The following is a 21,306-nucleotide window of genomic DNA, read 5'->3' on the forward strand; positions in this document are numbered from 1 at the left end:
AAGGTACAGATGCCCAGACCCCTCCATGTGTCCATGTTTGAGGACCATCACTCTGAGATCCTCAGCAGTGGCTATTTCCTGTGTACTCTACCAGAGAGGCAGGTGGTCATTCATTCATGAATTCTCATATTCTGCAGACCTTTCTAGAACACACCCTCTGCACCAGCCTAGGACTAAGCACCAGGAACTAAAAGCCAGTCCCTGCCTTTAAGGAGTTAGTTCAAGATGTCAGTGAGGAGACAGACCTCTAAATAGAAAAGTGTCTTAAGGTGCTAGAGGTACTAAAAGTATAATCTGCTTAAGGTCTAGTGAGAACAGAGCAAAGGAAGTAGCCAGTTCTACCAGTGAGGGTAAGGAATCCAGGAACAGCGTGACAGATGAGCTGACGCTCCAGCTCAGTTTCAGGAGATGAGCAGGTGCTCCTGTGAAGAAGGGCAGTGGAGCTTTCTGGACCCTGGGAAGCAGCACAGGAAAGTAGGAAGAACGAGACTTTGGAGTCAAGCAGGTGGAAGTTGGAAATCCATCCTATCACTTAGCAGTTTCTGGCCCTGGTCAAGTCATTTCACTTGTCTTGGTCTATTTTCTGAAATACTTTTTTAAAGAAGAAAAAAAGAGCCCGCCTTATATGTTAATTGTGAGGAACATGAGGTCATGCGTGTAAAGTGTTAGCAGTGTCCGGGGCCGAATAGGCACCCAGAGGTGGTAGCCGATGTTTTTATACCAGGGACAGTTGTCCCTGCAGCTGTGCTCTGTGGACAAGTGGCTCTGCTCCTGGCACAGCTCCAGGTGCTGCTCCCCTTGCAGGTGGCATGAGGAAGAAGTGAGCTGTAGACTGTGCAAGAGCTCGCCAACTGGAAAGGGCTGTTGAGATGTATAATTTCATTTGATCCTAATGACGAGCCTGTGAGCAAAGCAGAGCAGGGACTTAATCATGTGTCAGCTAAGGGACCTACAGCTTGAACAGTTTAGGTGACTTGCTCAAATGAGACTCCACATCTTATGGGTTCAAAGCAGATGCTCTTTCCCTCTACACTTAAGTGACTGCCAGACTCAAGTTTGTCCTTGGGCATAAAAGATGGGGCCACAGCTTTTGGAGACTCTGGAACAGCCCTGCCAATGCCAGTTGCTGCTGGAATTCCCCCATCTGAGGAACCACGTGAGAGGCACCTCTTCTCGCAGCGCAGGAAGACATGAGCCAGGGGCTCAGGGGGCTAATCTAAGTGGACAGGGCCCTCATCACACTCCCTCAGGAACTCATTTTCCAGCCAAGGTGGATAGCACGAGTTTATGATGAGTGATGCACGAAGGAATGAAAGAATCACCCCCAACTCACAACTAGCATCAGGGACGCAGAAAGATCAAGGCTGCCCAAGCACTGCAGAGCGGAACCTACAGTCAGTGTACTTTATTTAGTCAGAATCAATGTCCTCTGGAAAGACTAGATCTGTGCTGCATGATAGGGTAAATCTCAGGGACATTTCATGAGACTTGGAGGGTGCTTTCAATATTGAGATGCAGTTTGAGGGCCTGGGGATTATCAGGCCATGCCCAGGAACTGAAAACAGCTTCCCAGGAGTTATGAGTCCAACTCCAATGTGGCCTAGGCTTGGACAAACTTATAAATCAGTACCACGTGATAGCAAAATTCAAGCTTAATAAGAGATGCTTACTCTGTAGTCCTCTCCAAGTGCAAAAGCAGACATAATGACTAGTCATTCAAACAACCATTATGATTACTGAGTACCTAGATGTGCCATGTGTTATGCTAAAGATTTGTCACATACGATTTTATGTAATTTTCACAATACACTGGCCAGATAGCTGTTAACATCCCCATTCTGCAGATGAAGAAAACTTGAGGCTCAGGAGGCCAGCTAATTTGCTCAAGTTTCAGAACCTGGAAATAACAGAGCTAGACTTAGAATCCGGACTGATTTGATTCCAACACGGTGCATTTTTTTCTTTCCCTGTGCCCAGAGGCAGTGCCTCATCTCTGCGATGCCTGTGTGCAGCGCGGTCTGACTGCACTTTCCTGTTAGCACAGCCTCGTCTTTACAGCTGGTCTCCAGAAGCAGAATCATCATCAGCACCGCTCCTGTGTTTTGTTTATTTTTCCCTGGACGTTGCCGCAAATTACAAACTAATCCTCTAATTCATTTATATCTGACTGCAAGAAGGAGACGACTGGGCTCCTGATAAGTATAACATGAGTGTCAAATGAAGGCTGTGTTGATGCTGGCTGGGAGTCAGGCCTGGCCAGGGTCTTATCAGTGAGTCCCAAGAAGGGTTATGGCTGCTGTAAAAATTCTGTGGGTGAAGAGTTTGTGTGTCAAACTCTTTAAGTGTTTCTAAAGTCAAGCCCTTTCCTGTTTCTGGCTCAGATTTACAGACCACTTATGGTAAGCCTCATGGGTTATCATTTTAAGAAAACACGTATTGAGCACCTGATATGGGCATGCCTTGGGGCTACGCATGGCAATCACTGACAGTAGGTGTGTGGGAGGGAGAGTTAGACCAACCACTGGAGTCAGAAAAATTGGGGACTCTCACTCAAAATGGGGACATCATCCACATAAGACATTTTGGCTTGGATTTAAGTTAATATGTGTCAGGTTACCAGATAAGAAAAAAGAAATTCTCACCAACCGCCAGTTGTCATGTCCTTGTTTTCCAGTCACAGTCCATTGCATAAATACTACCTGACTACAGACCCTATGAGCGGGGCTGTCTTCCTCTCCGACACCAATAGTCGGCGGGTCTTCAAGATCAAGTCCACCACGGTGGTGAAGGACCTCGTCAAGAACTCTGAGGTGGTCGCAGGGACAGGTGACCAGTGCCTCCCCTTTGATGACACACGCTGTGGGGATGGTGGGAAGGCCACGGAAGCCACACTGACCAACCCCAGGGGTAAGGCCTTTCTTTTCAAACACTTTCAGTAGTATTTATGGGGTGTTTTTCATTTCCCAAAGAAATACGTGTTTATCATTGTGAAAAAATTGGAAAATACCGTGAACTCTATGGAAAAAAGTTGAGATTATCGTAATTTACCTGCCAGAAATATTCTCAGTTGACATTTCCTATCTCCCCTCCTACTCTGTTTTCTAAGTGTGAAGGTACATATATAGTCACCAAAAATAAAGTGAGATCACATTAAAGAAACTTGTAGTAACCTACTTTTTTTCCTAACTGGTAAATCATCAACATTCTCCATGTCGTTAGCCTTTGTACTGATTTTTAATGGCTACATGGTCTTCCATCAAATGGATGGTCCATCATTTAGTTACCCATCCCCTAATGTCGGACATTTATGCTGTCTCTCACATTACTATTTTATAAAATCACTGCAGTGTATTGTCTCTGCACATGTTCATGTACTATAGTTTCAATTTGAGTCCTGCAAAAAGTTGGACCCCTTCATACAATCATAATTTTTCATTCACTTATTCATCAAGTATTTACTGATTATGCAGTGCACTATGGTTGCATAGATAAGTTTATTGTAGCAGAAAAATATGAGACTTGAATGTGAATTGCTCTGACATGGGAGAGAGGGAGAAGTGCTTCCTAAAAAGCAAGGAGAAAGAACTGTGCATGGGAGTCCAAAGCTGAGAGGCCCCTGTGCCTAGGAGACTAGGAAGGAAGGCTTTGTGGAGAAGAAGCCATCATCAACAACAGGTACCTGTCATTCACCTTAAAGCCAGTGACCTATATAATATCGTGTATGTCTACTACATACCTGCAGTGGTCAGGTGGTAACTCTAAGATAAATATTGTGACATCTATGGTTAATCTTCCTCCTAAATATGATTTCCTAATACTGAGAGAGTCACATAGAGTGGAAACGGCTTGCACTTAGGGACACCGCATTGTGGTTTTGCTCTGCCACTCCCTGGCTCTGTGACCTCCTCCTCTGGGCCTCAGTGTCCCCATTGGTAAATGAGCAGATTGAACTACATGTTTGCTGAGACCCCTTTCAGTTGCAACATTTTACTCTATGAATTAAATCCAGGGCTTTTTTTCCTAAAAATTTTTACTCTTTCCAGATCTTTCTCAGTTGCTGTACACCAGCAATTTTCAACCTTTTTCATCTCATGGCACACCTGAACTAATCACTAAAATTCTGCCACACACCAAAAAATATATTTTTTGCCTATCTGACAAAAAAAAGTATCATTTTGACTCATTTACACTGGGCAGACGGCTATTGTTGTGTTGGCTGTTGTCATTTTTTCATTTGACAATCTAAGGGAAAAGAGGTCCATGCCCTTGACTAAATAGTCAGGTATTGCATGTTTTAAAAATTCTCACGGCACACCAGATGAAAATTGTTCCTCTACACACGTGTGTTCTCCACCCTCCACACACACAGACACACAGACACACACACACACACATACACAGATAGTGACAGTAAAATTTCCCCAAAGCCTGTAATTAACCCAGATAGAAATGACAAGGGTGCCACAATATGCAGACACTTTGTACAGGGAGAAGAAAAGATGTTCACCTATTTAGCACAACAAAAGAAGGAAAAATGAAGTAATTAATTAGAGGACAGATTACTTCTATTAGCCTGTGCAACCAACTTTGTAAACAAGAAACCCAATTGTTCATGGAGCACTCATCAGTCCTGGCAGATGAAAGAGAGAGACAGCATAGCCAGGCAGATAAGAAAACTCCTGTCTCGGAACTTGAAGAATGTAATTTATTTACATTCTCGGCAGGGACCAAAGAGAGTCTTCCCCGCCTTGAGGCTGCCTGGTCTTCTGTGTTAAATCGTGCTCCAGCCCTGAACAGCCTAAGGAGGGGGAGGAAGGAACTACTGCTCCAGTGGGTTTTGATCTCTCAGAGTCCCTTGGTATCTAAAACCCCCTCTGACCTGTCATAGACACGTGGGCCCTGAGAGCAAGGGCCTTGAAGTGCTGGTCACGTTCTCATAAGTCACTAACCATTATTGAGAGCTAACTATTACAAGTCAGATGTTATTATCTCCATTTTATTGATGAGAAAACTGAGACTTGGAAGTGAAGTGACCCAAAGTTATACCACAGGAAAGCTTTATACTTCAAGTGTCCCCACCTCTGTGAAGCTTTTTCTGACCCTTCTTTAAGTTCCTTCCCCAGAGAAAACCGAACAGAACAAAACTGACTAGAATCTCCTTTATTTCATGAACCTCCTCAGGCTTCTCTCATTCCCTAGCCGCACTCCACGGGACACTGACTCATTCCTGAGCCTTCTGTCTAGACCTTGTGCCCCTCGGGGACACATCTGACCTGTGGCTCAGCCCCAGCACCCCTGAGCAGTCTTCCATTTGGTAGGGGTGTGTCTGACTCCTGTGATTCTGGCCCTGAGGTGGAAGTCAGTGTCACCCATGAGCGTTCTTGAAACAAGCCTTGGTCCTAGTCCCAGCCACACCCTGAGTCAGTATTTCCAAGAGTGAGACCAAGCAGGTTCATGTTGAAAAAACTCTTCAGGTAATCCTGCTGCATATCACTGGTTAAGAAGTACTGTACTGGTTTACTAGAGAGGTTCTCAAACTTTGATCTGTGTCATTGTCACCCAGGGTGCTTATCAAAACCACAGAGATGCTCAGGCTCCACTGAGATTTTCTGAACAGTCGCCTGGGGGTGTGTTTTAGCAAGCTCCCAGGAGATTCACACACACACATCCAGGAGTGAGAAGTACAGATCTAGAACAATCCCTCCACTTAATAACTGAAACGCAAGTGCAGAGCCTTCCAGGGACTAGCCCTCCGTCACACGGCTGGTTAGGGGGAAAGTCAGCAGGGTGGCACAGTCTAGCAAACAGAGCAGGTGATTTTGAGTAATAATTTTGACTCCTCTCATCAATGTGCCTTTTTAAGAAATTAACTTCACCAATATTCTCTACACAAATCCGCAGGATTCTTTTTCTGGGCTCTATACTTCTGTGATGACCAATGGAACTAAATAGTAATAGAATGGAAAAGCATAAAGGATGATTATCTTGGAAGAAAAGAAAAATTGTTACCAGAAAGGAGATTTGATTAGTATAATTTTAAGTCTTCAGACATAGGTTATTTAAATAATTCACAGTTTTGATATTGAAAAAAGATCCTCCTTACCACCACCTCTAGTGCTTAACAAGCCCCCAGAAGTGACAAGTCCAGTTTTCGTGGATGGCTCAGGTGATACATAAAAATCCCCAGAGGCAGCAAGGTGGAAGGACCAGAGCCCTGCAGAGTCTCAAGACTTGGGTTCTGGTCCCTACCCTGAGCAAGCCACTCCACACCTCTGGCTCATCTGGCTCCTCATCTTTAGGAGGGGAATGATTGATGTGCAGAAGATCTAATCAAATCATGGAGGGGAGGTTCTCTGTCAGCCTGTAAGGCTCCACAAGTAGGTGGGTCATCACCACCTCTAACCCTGAATTCTCTGCCCCAGGCATCACAGTGGACAAGTCTGGGCTGATTTACTTCGTGGATGGCACCATGATCAGACGTATTGACCAGAATGGGGTCATCTCCACCCTTCTGGGCTCCAATGACCTGACTTCAGCCCGGCCCCTCAGCTGTGATTCTGTCATGGATATTTCTCAGGTAAGGAGAAAGCTTCGTCTGCCAGGGCCCTGGGTCTACACGCTCGACCTCTCACCTGGTGGCCAGGTGGCCTGCTGGCCGCCCATCTTTATACCACACAAGCCTTTTAAGAGCACACTCTTGGTGCTGGGTCTGTGCAGAACACTCGGGACACTGAGATGAGTAGGGCGCAGCTTCATGCTCTGAGAGTTCACCATCAGGGGTTACAAGTGGGTGACAGAGGGAAGCTGTCCCAGGTAGCCTCAAAAGCAGCAGAGATTCACACAGTGTGAATTTAAATCCATGGCCATCTGACTTCCCTCTTTGGAAGCACAATTACCTGTACATTGTCTGCTCTTTTTCTAGGCTGTAAGCTACAGGAGGACAGGAATTCTGTCCATCTTTTACCCTGCTATAACCAGGGTGCCTGGTACACAGTAGGAACACAACCAGTATTAACTGATTGAATGATTGAATCCTGGCTTTGCCTCTCACTAGCTGAGTAACTTGAGACAAGTTTCTGAGGTCCTTTGAGCCTCATTTTACACATCTGTAAAATGGAAATAATTGGCATCGGCCTGGCAGGATAGCTTTAAGAACACATAAAGCAGTGCCTGTGGGGTCCCTAGAACTGCGTGGCACTTCCGAGATGATCAATAAGCAGGAGTTTTAGTGCCCATTTTCTCAAAGGAGGTGACATTTGTGCTAGGTGTTGAAGGTTGAATAGGGGTTTGCTGGGTGGCGAGGAAGAAGAGAGACATCTCACAGAAGGGACAGCCTTTGTGAAGATACAAAGGTGTTAATGGGCCTCGTGTGTTCAGTGAGCACTGGAGGATTGAATGCCTGAGCACAGTGTTCTTGTAAGGAAATGGTAGCGGGAGTGGAAGCTGGAAGCATGATTTAGGGCCAGTTGGTGGGGTACCTATCACACCAAAGAGTCTGGACCTTAGCAGGTGGGCACAGGAACCTCATGCAGACCAGAGGAAGACACAAGTGACTGGCTATTCAGCATGCCTGTAATTTGTCCTGCAATGACGTGATAAGGGATGTGTCCTTTGTTACTAGATCCTTTGGCAGGGCCTGGCCAGTGTTAAATCAGTGAACATCCATCTTGCCAACATTAGCAAAACCAAGGAAACAGGAGGCTGGAGTTACGTTAAATTGCAAAATGGTGTCAGCAATAGCCACATTTAGCTTTTTTAACCCCCTCACTTCTAGGGGAGCCTACACACAGGCCCTTTTCCCCTGCCTCTGTTACTGATGTGGGTCACAGAGCCCCTTTCCCAGAGCCCCAGAGCTGCTTCCAGCAGACCCAGCACCCATGCCATATCCATGTCAGATGCTGGTATAATTTCCCTCTGCACCAGCTGATGTGATTGTCATGCTCCAGAATGGAACCTGTTCTCTGCCACTCAGCTTCCCAGGTTGGCGGGCTTCCCCTTGCTGGCTGGAGAGTTTCCCGCCAGCCTGTGAGCAAGCCTGGATTACCCAGGCAGGAAGCTGCCACTGCCTGAGGATATGCGTACAAGCATTTCAATTCCCAAAATGGGCTCTCCACCAGCCAGCACCGGATGCGGAAAATTTTCAATCCATGCTTTGGAAAATTGTTTAACTTTAGATAGAGGTATTGCCAAGCAGCCAGATCAAAGACTTGGAAGACAACTGGCATATAACAGAGTGGGGGGAACCCACACTTTGATTCAGAAATCCTGGACAAGAGATCTCTATCTCCCTGGTCCTCACTACTTTGGTCTAAGCATGGAATGAATCTAAGTGTGGAATTCTTTTTACCGAGCTCTTCAGACACAGGCATATGTTTTTAAAGACACATATGGGCTTTCGTCCTGAGAGCCCCCTCTATTACAAACACCCAGCTACTTTACCGGCCATGGGTGGGGAATAGAGAGGGAAGCCAGAGAGCTAAGAACACAGCCAGAGACAAGAGCGCGAAGGGCAGAACCAAGGAACTCAGACCAGCTCCTGTGGCAGGAGAGGAAAACCAGACCCCAGGAGAAACCAGAGGTGGGCGTGGAGTACAGAAGGGACAGATGTCACCTGTTCAAAACAGGAGATTAGTTCTCAGCTCAGCAGGCTGTGACCACCACAGACACAGAGGATAACTCCGTACTTAGGGTCCACAATTATTTCCTGAGAACTTATGCGCTGGGCACAGGTAGAAATGGGGATACAGAGATAAGTACTACTTCACTTTTCTTATTTAGCCATCACAATAATCCCAAGAGGTAGATAGTATCTATCCCATTTTATAGATCAATACACTGAGGCTTGATGACAGGAAAGACAGGAAATGCAGTTATAAATGCAGAGCCCTGTGCTAGGCTCCACCAGGGTTGTGGAAATGATTTTTTTTAATCAAATCATGTACATCAATTGCCTAGCACAGTGCCTGCCAGCTAGCAATAGGCTGTAAATATTCATTCTCTTTATAATTTGCAAGGAACTGCCTTGTACATTCATTGTCTTGTTTGATTCTCACAATTACTTTATGTAATATTTATTACCTGCATATACATGTGGGGAAAACAGTTCAGAGTGTTAAGTAACTTGAGTAAGATCACACCTGTAGTAATTGTGGAGCTGAGAGAGGAAGTGAGGTGTCCTGGCCCCAAATCTCTCCCTCTTTCTATACCATTTGCAGTCATTTATTTGTTCATTCACTTGACAATCCATTTTTTGAAGCAAATCATTCTGCAACAAGGCAATCAACTCAGAGTGCTTTTATAAAGACACAGCATGCTTGAGAGGACAGGAGAGAGGGGCTCCATGCCCCCTCAGGACCAGAGAATGTGGGAGCTGGAGGGACCACGGGATTATGGTGGCTCCTCCCTCCATTCGGGTGGTGAGAAATGAAGCCTCAGCATGATCATCACTAATAGGGAGGTGAGATCAGAGAAGCTTGGTCCTTGGTCTGGTCCAGAACATCACTCAGGCACCGTGACAGCCAGGACTGACTCCAAGAGCATTGCTCCATCTTTCCCAGGCACCATTGTGCGCACAGGTGTAAAGGAGAGAACAGAAAAGCGCTCTCCCTTCCCTCCCTTCCCCTTTTTCCTCGCAGCCTCCCCCCCCCCCCCCCCCCCCCCGCTCCCACTTCTCCCTCCCTACCCACTCATCAGGGAGCCATCTCTTCATCATAATGACAGGCAGAAAGGTCTGGGCCAGCAGGTCCCCAAGGTGCCACAGGACCAGAGGGCATACAATATTTAGCAGCGAGTGTTGACAAGAAATGGGTTTTAGGAAATTGAAAATTCCCCTGTCACTTTAGAGTAAACTGTGTTCTTGATGCAGCTGAAGGCTGCTGGGCCTCTGTGCTGCAGAGAGCACCGGGCAGTGTGAAGGCAGCCGCCTGCCCCATGGCTCTGCCCTGCCTCAGGCTATCTATCTGTTCTGTGAGGACAGAGGGACCCAGGCTGGGTGTGAGCGAACGAGACGACTTCAGGAAGCAGGGCCTGAGGATCGTGCTCCCAAGAAATGAGAAAGGGCCTGCCCCATCCTGAGAATGGCCCCCACATGTCATGTGCATGTAATTTACTGGGTTTCTTTTTACATTCATAAACTGCCACACGGATGTTGTAAGAAACATAAAAGTTAAAATGACAAAGAAGAAAGTTAAAATTACCTCTAATCTCAATATGGTCAACATCTTGGTGTATATCCCTCAAGCTTTTAATGTCCCCTCTATCCATAATTCATTTAATTTACTGTATTTTTCCTCCATTTGGGATCACACTGTACTTACAGTTCTGTAACGTATTATCTGTTCTTTCCACGTAATACACAGTAAACAGTTTCTGATGTCGTTAAATATCCAGCTATAGCATCATTTATAATGGCTACACAGACTATTCTAACTTAGAGGTGAACTGAGTGTACTATAATTTATTTAGCCAATTCTCTGTCATTGGGCATTTGAGTTGGTTCCAGTTTTTTCACCGTTATTTAAAATAGCTCTGATAAACACCCTTGTAGACAGTGATGTACAAGATTAAATTCCTGGAAGAGAAATTTCTTATCTAAAGGCATACACTTGTTTAAATAAGCCCAAATTAGATCAAATGCCAGTGGTTTGTAGGGGATTCGGGAACCTAAAGTGATGAGTCCCTAGCGGTTGGGTAAACAAGTCATCTGGAGGCAGCACCTGTCAGCTCTTCAAGCTCATGCGTAGTGTGGCTGGATCTCTTGGGGACATAGTTGGCAAGAATTTCCCTTAGTGCCAGCTCCTCCCAGTGTGATGGACCCAGCAATCCATCCTCCGTCCACTCAACAAAGCATTCCTCTCCTCACCCACACCTGCAAGCTGCCATCCCTCCTGCCCACCTGCAGACTCGCCATGGTCCTGCCAGCTTCCCATCCTGGCTCCGAGGAGGCTCAGACATGGGGCCCAGGACCTCTGAACCCCTCCTTCCCACTGCCGGGAGCACCTGTTCTCCATGGTACTAAGCCCTGTTATCTAGAACAGAGCTTCACAAACTTCAATGTGCACAGCAGTCACCCAGGGATTTTGTTTAAATGAGGGTTCTGACTCAGTAGGTTTGGGCACCACCTGCCATCCTGAGCATTTCTGACTAGCTTCCAGGCGATTCCAGTACTGCTGGTCCGGCGATCACACTGGAAGGAGACAGGATCAGGCTGTAATTTCCAGCCCCACATTAGAATCACTCAGGGAGGTTTGGAAATCATGTCAGAGGGGACCATGGTTATTCTGTTTTTGCATCCCCAGCACCTAGCCACGTGTTAATCCATGAACTCAAGAATTGAGAAGTAATCTTTCATACAAAAATAACATCAACAGCTCATGAAGAGTTTCTCGTAAGCCTCTGGGCAACACCTACTTCAGCCTCCAGACTCCATCTGCCTTCCCCTCCCACCTCCATAGTATTAGCTGCCATCCTCTGAGCACTTACTGTGGGTCAGGCGCTTCGTCCTACGGTCATTCCTATTTTACAGATGTGAATATTGAGACTCAGGGAGGCAAAGGAATCTGCGCAAGGTTGTCAGTGGTGGGGCTGGGATGTGAGCCCAGGCCCGTCTGACTCCAAAGTCTGTCTCTTGCCTACTTTTTTGTTTCTTTGCTTTTTTCTCATTTGTTCTTCATGTTTTGTCAATCTAATGGAGACCATCAGGTGTCTCAGGGGCAGCTGTTGCATGGTCTCACTCTGATTAGAGCCTGAATAGCGTTGTTGATGACAGGCTGCTGTGAGGAGCAGGCGGCACTGGACGCGGAGGCACTGGGGACACCACTATGGACTGTATGGGGCGTGGGATGAGGAGTGGTGGGCGCCTTGCCAGGCTTTTGAGTGTTGGTGTCTCCATTGTCAGGTTCGCTTGGAGTGGCCCACAGACTTAGCCATCAACCCGATGGACAACTCCCTCTATGTCCTCGACAACAACGTGGTCCTGCAAATCTCTGAAAACCACCAGGTGCGCATTGTCGCTGGGAGGCCCATGCACTGCCAGGTCCCCGGCATCGACCACTTCCTGCTGAGCAAGGTGGCCATCCATGCAACCCTGGAGTCGGCCGCCGCCTTGGCTGTCTCTCACAACGGCGTCCTCTATATCGCTGAGACCGATGAGAAGAAGATCAACCGAATCAGGCAGGTCACCACTAGCGGAGAGATCTCACTGGTGGCCGGGGCCCCCAGTGGCTGTGACTGTAAAAATGATGCCAACTGTGATTGTTTCTCTGGAGATGACGGCTATGCCAAGGACGCAAAGCTGAATACCCCATCTTCCTTAGCCGTATGTGCTGACGGGGAACTCTACGTGGCCGACCTTGGGAATATCCGAATTCGGTTTATCCGGAAGAACAAGCCTTTCCTCAACGCCCAGAACATGTATGAGCTGTCCTCCCCGATCGACCAGGAGCTCTACCTATTTGACACCAGTGGCAAGCATCTATACACCCAGAGCCTGCCCACAGGAGATTACCTGTACAACTTCACCTACACTGCAGACGGCGACATCACACTCATCACCGACAACAACGGCAACATGGTGAACGTCCGCCGAGACTCTACTGGGCTGCCCATCTGGCTGGTGGTCCCGGATGGCCAGGTGTACTGGGTGACTATGGGCATCAACAGTGCACTCAGGAGTATGACCACACAAGGACACGAGTTGGCCATGATGACCTACCATGGCAACTCTGGCCTTCTGGCAACTAAAAGCAATGAAAATGGATGGACAACATTTTACGAGTAAGTATCAAGCAAGGCCGTTTAATGGTTTTGTTTCATGAGATGTATTGTAGGAGTAGAGGTTAACTGATTAGTTTTTGTTATGTCATTTTAGTTCAGGATCTGTGATGCAAACCATTACCTATAATATGTTCTACATGTTCATATTCCAGATGATTGCTCCTAGAAGGAACATGGTGTAGTGAAAAAGACATGAGCTTTGGAGTCAGAGGAGTTAGACTTGAAACCCAGCTCTCCCATTGACTTAATCTCTCAAGGCCTCAGTTTCCGTATCTGTAAAATGGAAACAATGAATATCTTCCCAACATACCATAGGGAGATGACATAGATGAAAAGTACTTGATAGAGTGCTAGCATCTTCATATGACCACTGTCTAGAAATATGGCAGTGGGGAAAGGAACAGTTCCATGTGGGTGAATTGTCCAATAATCGAAGCTCACATCTCAAGTTAAAATTTATTTTTTTTTTACTTTAACCACTTTGGATGGAGCTTATGCAGTGCTTTACATGCCCCCCTTCTCAAATGCGCTATACAAACCTAACGAAATCTTTCTTTTTATGAGCGAAGGTCACTAATAAGGAACACCCACAATTGCATTGTATGCTATAATATGAAAATAGCTTCAAGGAAGTGAGGCTACACAGAGCCCTTTGCCCCTGCCCACAGTGGTTCTACACTTTCTTTTATTAGCTCCTGTGTCTAATTGGTATAGTTTTACCGCTTCCTCCCTTCCTCACTTCCTCAAATAGCTAGTGAGTCACTATTTGTTTCCACAGTAGGGCCCCCGTCAGGTAGCTCACTAACTTTCCCTTCATCCAGGACAGGGCTTCTTCAGTGGTGTGGTCAGAGAACCAGAGTTCAGTTTATTCCAATTCTATTCAAACCTGAATATATCTGAGGTGTTCCTCAATGAGCTATTTTAATCAATGGACTTTGTAATATCTCCTTTTCTACTTCGATTTTAAGCTTCATTATGAGGTCTTAGCCACTGGACCTTTTGAGGCGCAGACAGCTGAGACTGCTGAACACGTGACCGTTAGATGAGTCTGCAGGAGATGCTAAGGAACTAGCACTGTGCATCAATCAGATCTGGGCTAGGAACCACGTGATTGCATTTAATTGTCGCAACAGTCCTGGAAAATGGGCGATATTATCCGTTTTAAAGAAATTGAAACTGAAGCTCGGAGAGGTTCATTTGTCCACAGTTATATGGTGAGAACATGGCAGAACAGGGATCACGGCCCAAGTCTGTTTGATGCCGGAGCTCATGCCCGTTCAGCTCTCCCTGCTCCCCGCTGCTGTTTGTTAATCCCAAATGAACTTGAACCTTTGAACCGTAAATTTTTCTTAAGCTTGATCAAGCATCCCTTTCTCACAGTCCTAGGATCCGAAGGAAAAGGATCTGTAATAGACTTTTAAATACAGTTTGCACCCAAAAATGTCACAGCAATTTGTACAAAGTTCACTGGCTAAATTCCTTTCTCCAAACAAGGGCCTTGTTAATTATAAAGAAAAGAAAGATCCAGGAAAACCGCAATTATCTTGATTAACTCATTGAAATGGAAATACACTAAATAATTCAATTTTCCCCCATTGCCCAATGGAAATCTCTTATATATTATTTAGCCAATACAGGGGTTTCTTTGTCAGAGCAAGTCTGTGCACTCAATAAATTCCCAAGGTCACTCTCTAATCCCAAACTGAATGCTTACACATCACTGCAGCCGTTACTCTCTACCAACCTTGAAATCTAAAACCATTTCCTACAACTCTACCAGAAAGGATCCCATTTCCCCCTCCCTGGCCACCCTGATGAAGTATACAACCAGAGTTGATGTTTTATTAAGAAGGAGAAGCAGTACAGTCACTTTTTATAAAATAGTATTTGGAATTCTAAAGTATCCACTAAATAGCATTACCCAGGAGTGGAAGATAAAAGCCCTAAAATAAAAATAGAAACTCACTTTTTTGAGGTCCTACTATGTGCTAGGCTCTTTCCCATTTAATCTCCACAGCAATCAGATGGTAGAAGTTATCATCCACATTTTTTATAGATGAACAGACTGAGGCACAGAGAGATTAGGTAACTCGTCTGTCTAAAATCATCACGAGGGCATGGCAGAGCCAGAACACAAATCTGTGTTCTTTCAACTATATTGGCTTGGTTCACCTTAAATCCTCTGTGACTTATCTGAAGGACAAAGATAGAAATAGTATCTTTCATAGCAATAGTCTGAGTTCAAAATTTCAAAGAGATAAAATATGGAAAACTCAATGTCTTACTCATCATAAGTACTCAGATGATAGCTGCTGCTGTTGCTATTATTACTATTATTTCAAGCAGTATTAGTGGCAGTACCCATAATTGCAAAAATGTTGTTTGGGCATGAAAGATGTTACCTAGGAGCAGCTGCAAGTAAACTAATTAAAGGAGCAGACAAAAGTTGTCATTGAAATAGGTGGGGAATTAGAGCTCAGACCAGAAGAGCAGGATCAAGTGTCAAGTCTCAGGGATCAGAACTAGGAATGGGTAGGTCCCTGAGAGTACCCAAAATGGGCTGGGGAAAGGCATGCAGAGTGGGTCAAGGAAAACTGGTCCAGCTCAGATTGTGAACAAAGTGAGAGTACCAGGGTGATAGCCATGTGACTCAGGGACAGGCTGGTTGGCTTCCAGACACAAGTCTCAACCAGACAGAAATAATCCCAGCTTTATCCTATTTCAGGGCCATTGTGCAGATCAAAAAAACTAAATAAATACCGAAACTGAAAATACTTTGCAAACTATGAAGCTCCCAAGAAGTGAAGTTGTGATATTATCATCATTATAGTGTTTCTTAACATAGATTTGGACAGATATTTCCAATGTACCACTGTCCTAGTGAATTTTATACTTTTGGCTCCATGAGGAAGCTTAGTGGATTCTAACCCAAATGCTTTAATATTAAAAAAAAAAAATTAGCCCAACCTTGCCTGTGACATGGGCTATTACTGAAACAAGTTTTAAGTTGGCTTTATCGACCCTCTCAACAGATTAAATAATACATGTAACAAAAACATCACACACTTCAGAACAACTTAAGGAGTTTACAATTCTGGGGAATCAAAGTTAGTTTCCTTCCCTTGGCCCACAGATCTGCTGGTAGAAAACTTCAAAGGAATCTATAATGCAACCTTCATCTCCAATGTGTGGCATCGTTAATTTCAGACTTAGGCTCCTGGGCCGATGACATTTGATGGCTAAGAAAAATGGCCTGATGAGCATGAGGCAGGTTCCAAAATTGGCTTGCTGAGTAGGCATGAGCGATCAGTTTCCCCAGGTTTCCTAGGGGGAAGTGGCTCTGGCGTCCTGTGACAGCCCCTGTCATAGTTATTTTCTCACTAACTACTGTGAGACCCTAACTAATTTATCTCTGTATCAAGCTTAGGGCTTGCCACCTAGGAGGTGCTCAATAAATATTTTATGAATCAAATATAAATTCAGGAGGGAAAGGAGATAAAGAAAGGAAGAAAAATATGCTGTAGTTACAAGAATACTAGATTTGAATCCCAGCTTCCGCACTGTCATTCCTCCCAGCAGAAGTCAACTCAAAAGGTTCAAATGAAGAGCCTTGGCTTCTGGGCCATGCTGAGGATGTAAGAGCTAGAAAGAGCGTTATTCCTAACCTTACAAAGAAAATAAGCCAGACACTGATGGCAAATTCAGGAGTTTTCCTTGAACTCCTTCTCTGAGGTCACAGGACAATAACCGGACCAAATCCAGGGGGAGACAGACTCCTGAAGAGAAAGACAAGATTTGAGCACTAGCTTGCCTGGGCAAATGCAACCAGTTACCAGAAAGAAGAGTTTGGCTTGAGTGGTTGGTAAATATATAAACACTAAATGTATACTGCCAAGAGAGTATGAAGCCTTTGGAGGCTGCAGAAATTGGGAGAGTCCACATTCTCTTCAGACCTTTTCTCCTCAAACCCCACCAGGTTCTCAAAAGAGTAGAGAAAGATTTAAGAAAGTGTCCCTTGTATACAAGTAAACCTGGGGGAGGGGCACAGATATCTGCCTGCCCCTTACTCCCGCATGGAACAAAAGCCTTAATCTGTGGAGAGAAGGGGAACTAACACTATTCTACTTAGGCACTGGTGGAAACCCATTACAGTTGAATGAGGGAAGAAAACACTTTTTAAACTTCTTCTAAGAAGGGAGTAATCTATAATGGGCCCAGAATTACAACCTGAAAAGAGGCAGGAACCTGAAGAGCCACACTTCCGAGACTCAGAGACACATGGGTATATAAGACTGAGGCTTAATCAGAGCAATAGAGAACTCTCTCAGGCTTCCCAACCCCTACCACTAGCTAAAAAAACTAAACACAACAATGAAAAGTAGAATAGTCCTGGGAAAGTGGTAAGAAAGGCACAAGAGCATGGAAAACAGCCCTCTCTGAGGAGCAGCACAAAAAAGAAGGAACCTAAAGCTGAGGATGGAGTCAACACTGAGGGGGGAGAAGTTTAGCGCCCTAAACACAAGGTGGTTAGAAGAGTTTAAAGCCTGTAATGCACTAAGGTTAGCCATAGAAACAACAAACTTCAAAGCCAGTCCAAATCCTAACTCAAGTAACTCATACACCCTCACTAAAGTCCTAGCAGAAGGAAACTCCTACCCTTCTTCAGGCATAAAACCTGCTACCTCAGCCTCTACTTTGCTACACAAGATGTAACACCTTCAAGTGAACATACAAAAAGGACCCAAAAAAAGCACAACACACTTCCAAGAGACAAAGGAATCATCAGAACCACATTCAGATATGAAACAAAAGTTAAAACTCTCAGGGCTCAGCCGGGCGTGGCTCAGCAGTTGAGCGTCGACCTAGGATCCAGGCGATTGGGGTTCAATTCCCGGTCAGGGCACATGCCCGGGTTGTGGGCTTGATTCCCAGTCAGGGGCGTGCAGGAGGCAGCTGATCAATGACTGTCATCACTGATGTTTCTATCTCTCTCTCCCTCTCCTTTCCTCTCTCTCAAATCAATAAAGATATATTTAAAAAAAAAAAATCTCAGGGATTTTAAAATAACTATAATTATGTTGAAGTCTGTAATGGAAAAGGTGAACAACATACAAGATCAGATAGATAATTTCAGTAGAGAAATGGAAACTATAAGAAAATGTAATGGGAATGCTAAAAATGAAAAACACAGTTACAGAGATGAAGGATGCCTATGATGGGCTTATCAGTAGACTTGACACAGCTGAGAAAAGAAGATGAGTCAACAGAAATTACCCAGTTTCTCAAACAATAATCCTGATGTTGATCAACAAGACTGAACAGATTGCCCTGGCTATCAAAAGACTACTTTAGGTTCACTTTAGATTTAACAGCAATATTTTTAGTTCATATTTATATATAATTAAAGTCATTGGAATGATGGCTTCTTTTTTGATATCTACTTGCAGTGATATAAGCTCCAGCTGGTGAAGATCACCTACATACAGCACCTATTTTGTTTTGTTTCATAACAGCTTTATTGAGATATAATTCGCATATCATAACATAGCACATATTTTTACACAACATTCAAAATTATAATTACAGATCAAGTAAACTCTGGATCTATTTTCAAAATAAACTGAAACTATGGCTACTGGTGTATAGGCAAAATGACAATTTTTAAAATGTCCTACAAAAAGCATTGTGGCAGATCTTTTTCTAATATTAATAGAGAAATACACACTACTGAATTGAAATGAAATTGTGGAACAGAGACCAAACTATGAAAATAAAAGTACAAGTCTTCAAAAACAAAAGCAAAAAAAAAAGAAATTACTCTGACTGAAATACAAAGAAGAAAGCAAGTGAAAAAATACAGAACTGGATATCCAAGAGCTGGGGGACATAGCAGCTGGTTTACTATACACGTAATTGGAATTCTAGGAGAAGAGAGAAAGAATAAGGCAGAAGAAATATTTGAGGATTTGATGGTTGAGATGTATCCATAAGTGATGACAGATACCAAACCATAGACCCAAAAAGCTCAGAAGATACCAAGCAGAATAAACGCACACGCACACATAGGCACATACAAACTGCTGAGTACAAAAGAAAAAGAGAAAATCTTGAGAACAGCCAGAGAGGAGAGAGGGGAAGGCATTTCATACAGAGGAACAAAGATAAGTATATTAGACTCCTCATTAGAAACCATGCAAGCTAGAAGGCAGGGTGCTGAAACAAAAAGGGGGAAAAACATGTCAACCCAGAATTCTACACCCAGCAAAAATATCTTATGAATAAAGAAATGTTATAGAGGTATAGGCAGGGATAAGGGAACTAAGAAAGGCTGGTGAGGCATCCAGGAGCTAATAATAGTGAACAACCGTGACCAACCATCAGGCTGAAGGACAAAGCAAGGAAGGAGTAGGCTATCATTACTGAATCCCAGTGGGAGCTGTAACCATGGAGGAGGAGTTATCTTGTAGAAGCTGTAATTGCAGACAGATGCAGCTACTACTAGAAATATAGTACTGAAGGAAATGAAAGAAAAACTACTCTCAATCTCCAGTCTCTTGTGCCAGTGCCTACCATTGACTGAATCCAACCAGAAGCAAGCCAGCAAGAGGACCCCAGGGACGTAGTCTGTGAGGGTCAGCTCTTCTGGGCACAGAGAAGGGCACAGAATGGATCTGAGGAGGGAACAGAGAATAACCAGTGCAGACACTTCCTGGCTCTGTGACATTGTATACGTAAGTGTCAGAGCCAGGATTCGATCCCAGATCTGCCTGTATCCTTTCCACCAGATGCACTGCCTCAAGTACATCATCAGTGACAGATAAGACCTACAGTGTGGGGTGAGCCAGATCTTAGAAATCCTGAAGGCTAGAATTCATTGTTGGGACTTAATTCTATGGGAAATGGGCAACAAGAATTAGTTTTTATTGCAGAAGCCACAAAGTATCCTGGCTCTGATGTAGTCTTGGAGGAACTAATGATGTAGTGATATTGTGTATTATCATGACCTAAGACCAAGGGAACTGTCAGGGTGTATAGGCTAGTCTTCTTGTTGATGATGGTGGTGTTTGAAACAATCATAGAAGAAAGTCATAAAAATCAAATCTTACATTTTCCAATCAAAAAATTCCAATCAGCAAAAGTTAGTATCAGAGAGACAATCTGTCATTTTCCTCCACAGCTGCATAGAGTTAAGAGGTTTGAGATGTGAAGTACTGCCTGTGAAGAAGAAAGCCTTGCAGTGTGTGTGAAGATACCATTTAATGGTCCTCTCCTGAGACCCAAGTTCACAGCAACTATATGAATCTTTTATGTGTTTCCTTTGGCCGTGCTTCAAAGATGCTTTGGGAGAATGGAGGGAAGAAAAGTCAGTAGAAGGAAATAATGAAAAGCCAGTCATCTGGCCATCTCCATGATACCCCCCAAGTGGGGGCTGGCCTCACTGAAGAGTCAGTTACAGTGGTATCAAAGCAGAGCATCTTGATAAGAAAACTGTCAATCTTCTTGACCAAGATTTCCAGACACACTATTTTCTTTAACATTGTGTTGAACGCAAAGGTTTTGATTCAAAACAGCATCGTGTTTATGGGAAGCCTGATGAAAGAACACAGCCTGACTCTGAATCTATATTCCTCTGGTAGCTGTGTGATCTTAGGCAAGTTACTTCTCCTTTCTGAGCCTCAGCTTCACCAATTGTGAAATGATGATATTAATGTACCTAACTGGTACTCTAGGAATATTAGTGAACTTTCCCGTCCTCATATGGAAGCTGGGGATGAAAAGGGTGGAGTTCTTAATTATTCTCAGTCCACATCTTCAAAAAACAACATCTACTATTCATTCATTCATCCAAGAAGTATGTATTGAGCACCTTTTATATGCTGGTTACTCCTCTAGGCACTGAGAATGCAGACAAGGTCCCTCTCTTCGTGGAGCTTGTATTCTAGTGGAAAGAGACAGGCAACAAATAAGTAAACATATAAACAATATAAGTATAATGAAGACAATAAAATACGATAATGTGATACAGATGGGAGGTCCTATCTATTTAAGAAAGGGTGATCAGGAAAGGCCTGAAATGCTAACATTTGAACTAAAGCATGAATAATGAAAAGAACTAGCCATACCAAGATCGGAGGGAAGAGCATTCCCAGCAAGAGGAACAGTAAGTTGAGAGCATCCCAAGCCTGGTTGGAGCCTGGCATGTTTGCAGAACAGAGGCAGACGTAATGGAATGCAGGAAGTATGGAGGAGTAGGGTTCAAAGTGAAATTGTAAAGAGAGGAAGGAAGGAGTAGGGCTTACAACCAACATTCATTCACATTACTGAGCATTTACCATGCACTCTTCTAAAAGTTCTGGGGAGCCCGGCCGGGTATGGCTCAGTGGTTGAGCATCGACCTAGGATCCAAGCAATCGGGGTTCAATTCCCGGTCAGGGCACATGCCCGGGTTGCGGGCTTGATTCCCAGTCAGGGGCGTGTAGGAGGCAGCCAATCAATGACTCTCTCATCACTGATGTTTCTGTCTCTCTCTCT

At 44.5% G+C, this 21,306-nt stretch overlaps 1 protein-coding gene across 3 annotated transcripts in view; it reads left to right on the plus strand.

Moving 5' to 3' along the window:
* Window positions 1-21,306, plus strand: part of TENM4 (teneurin transmembrane protein 4) — a 2,309,694-nt gene that overhangs the window by 2,261,705 nt on the left and 26,683 nt on the right. For all 3 annotated transcript variants that reach the window (XM_081155445.1, XM_081155446.1, XM_081155447.1), the window contains 3 exons: window positions 2,675-2,907; window positions 6,423-6,577; window positions 11,897-12,774. In XM_081155445.1, coding sequence (XP_081011571.1) covers window positions 2,675-2,907; window positions 6,423-6,577; window positions 11,897-12,774 — 1,266 coding nt within the window. The remainder of the gene's footprint in view (window positions 1-2,674; window positions 2,908-6,422; window positions 6,578-11,896; window positions 12,775-21,306) is intronic.

The sequence above is a fragment of the Miniopterus schreibersii genome, assembly GCF_964146895.1.
Source record: "Miniopterus schreibersii genome assembly, chromosome: 12".
In the NCBI taxonomy this organism is placed as follows: domain Eukaryota; kingdom Metazoa; phylum Chordata; class Mammalia; order Chiroptera; family Miniopteridae; genus Miniopterus; species Miniopterus schreibersii.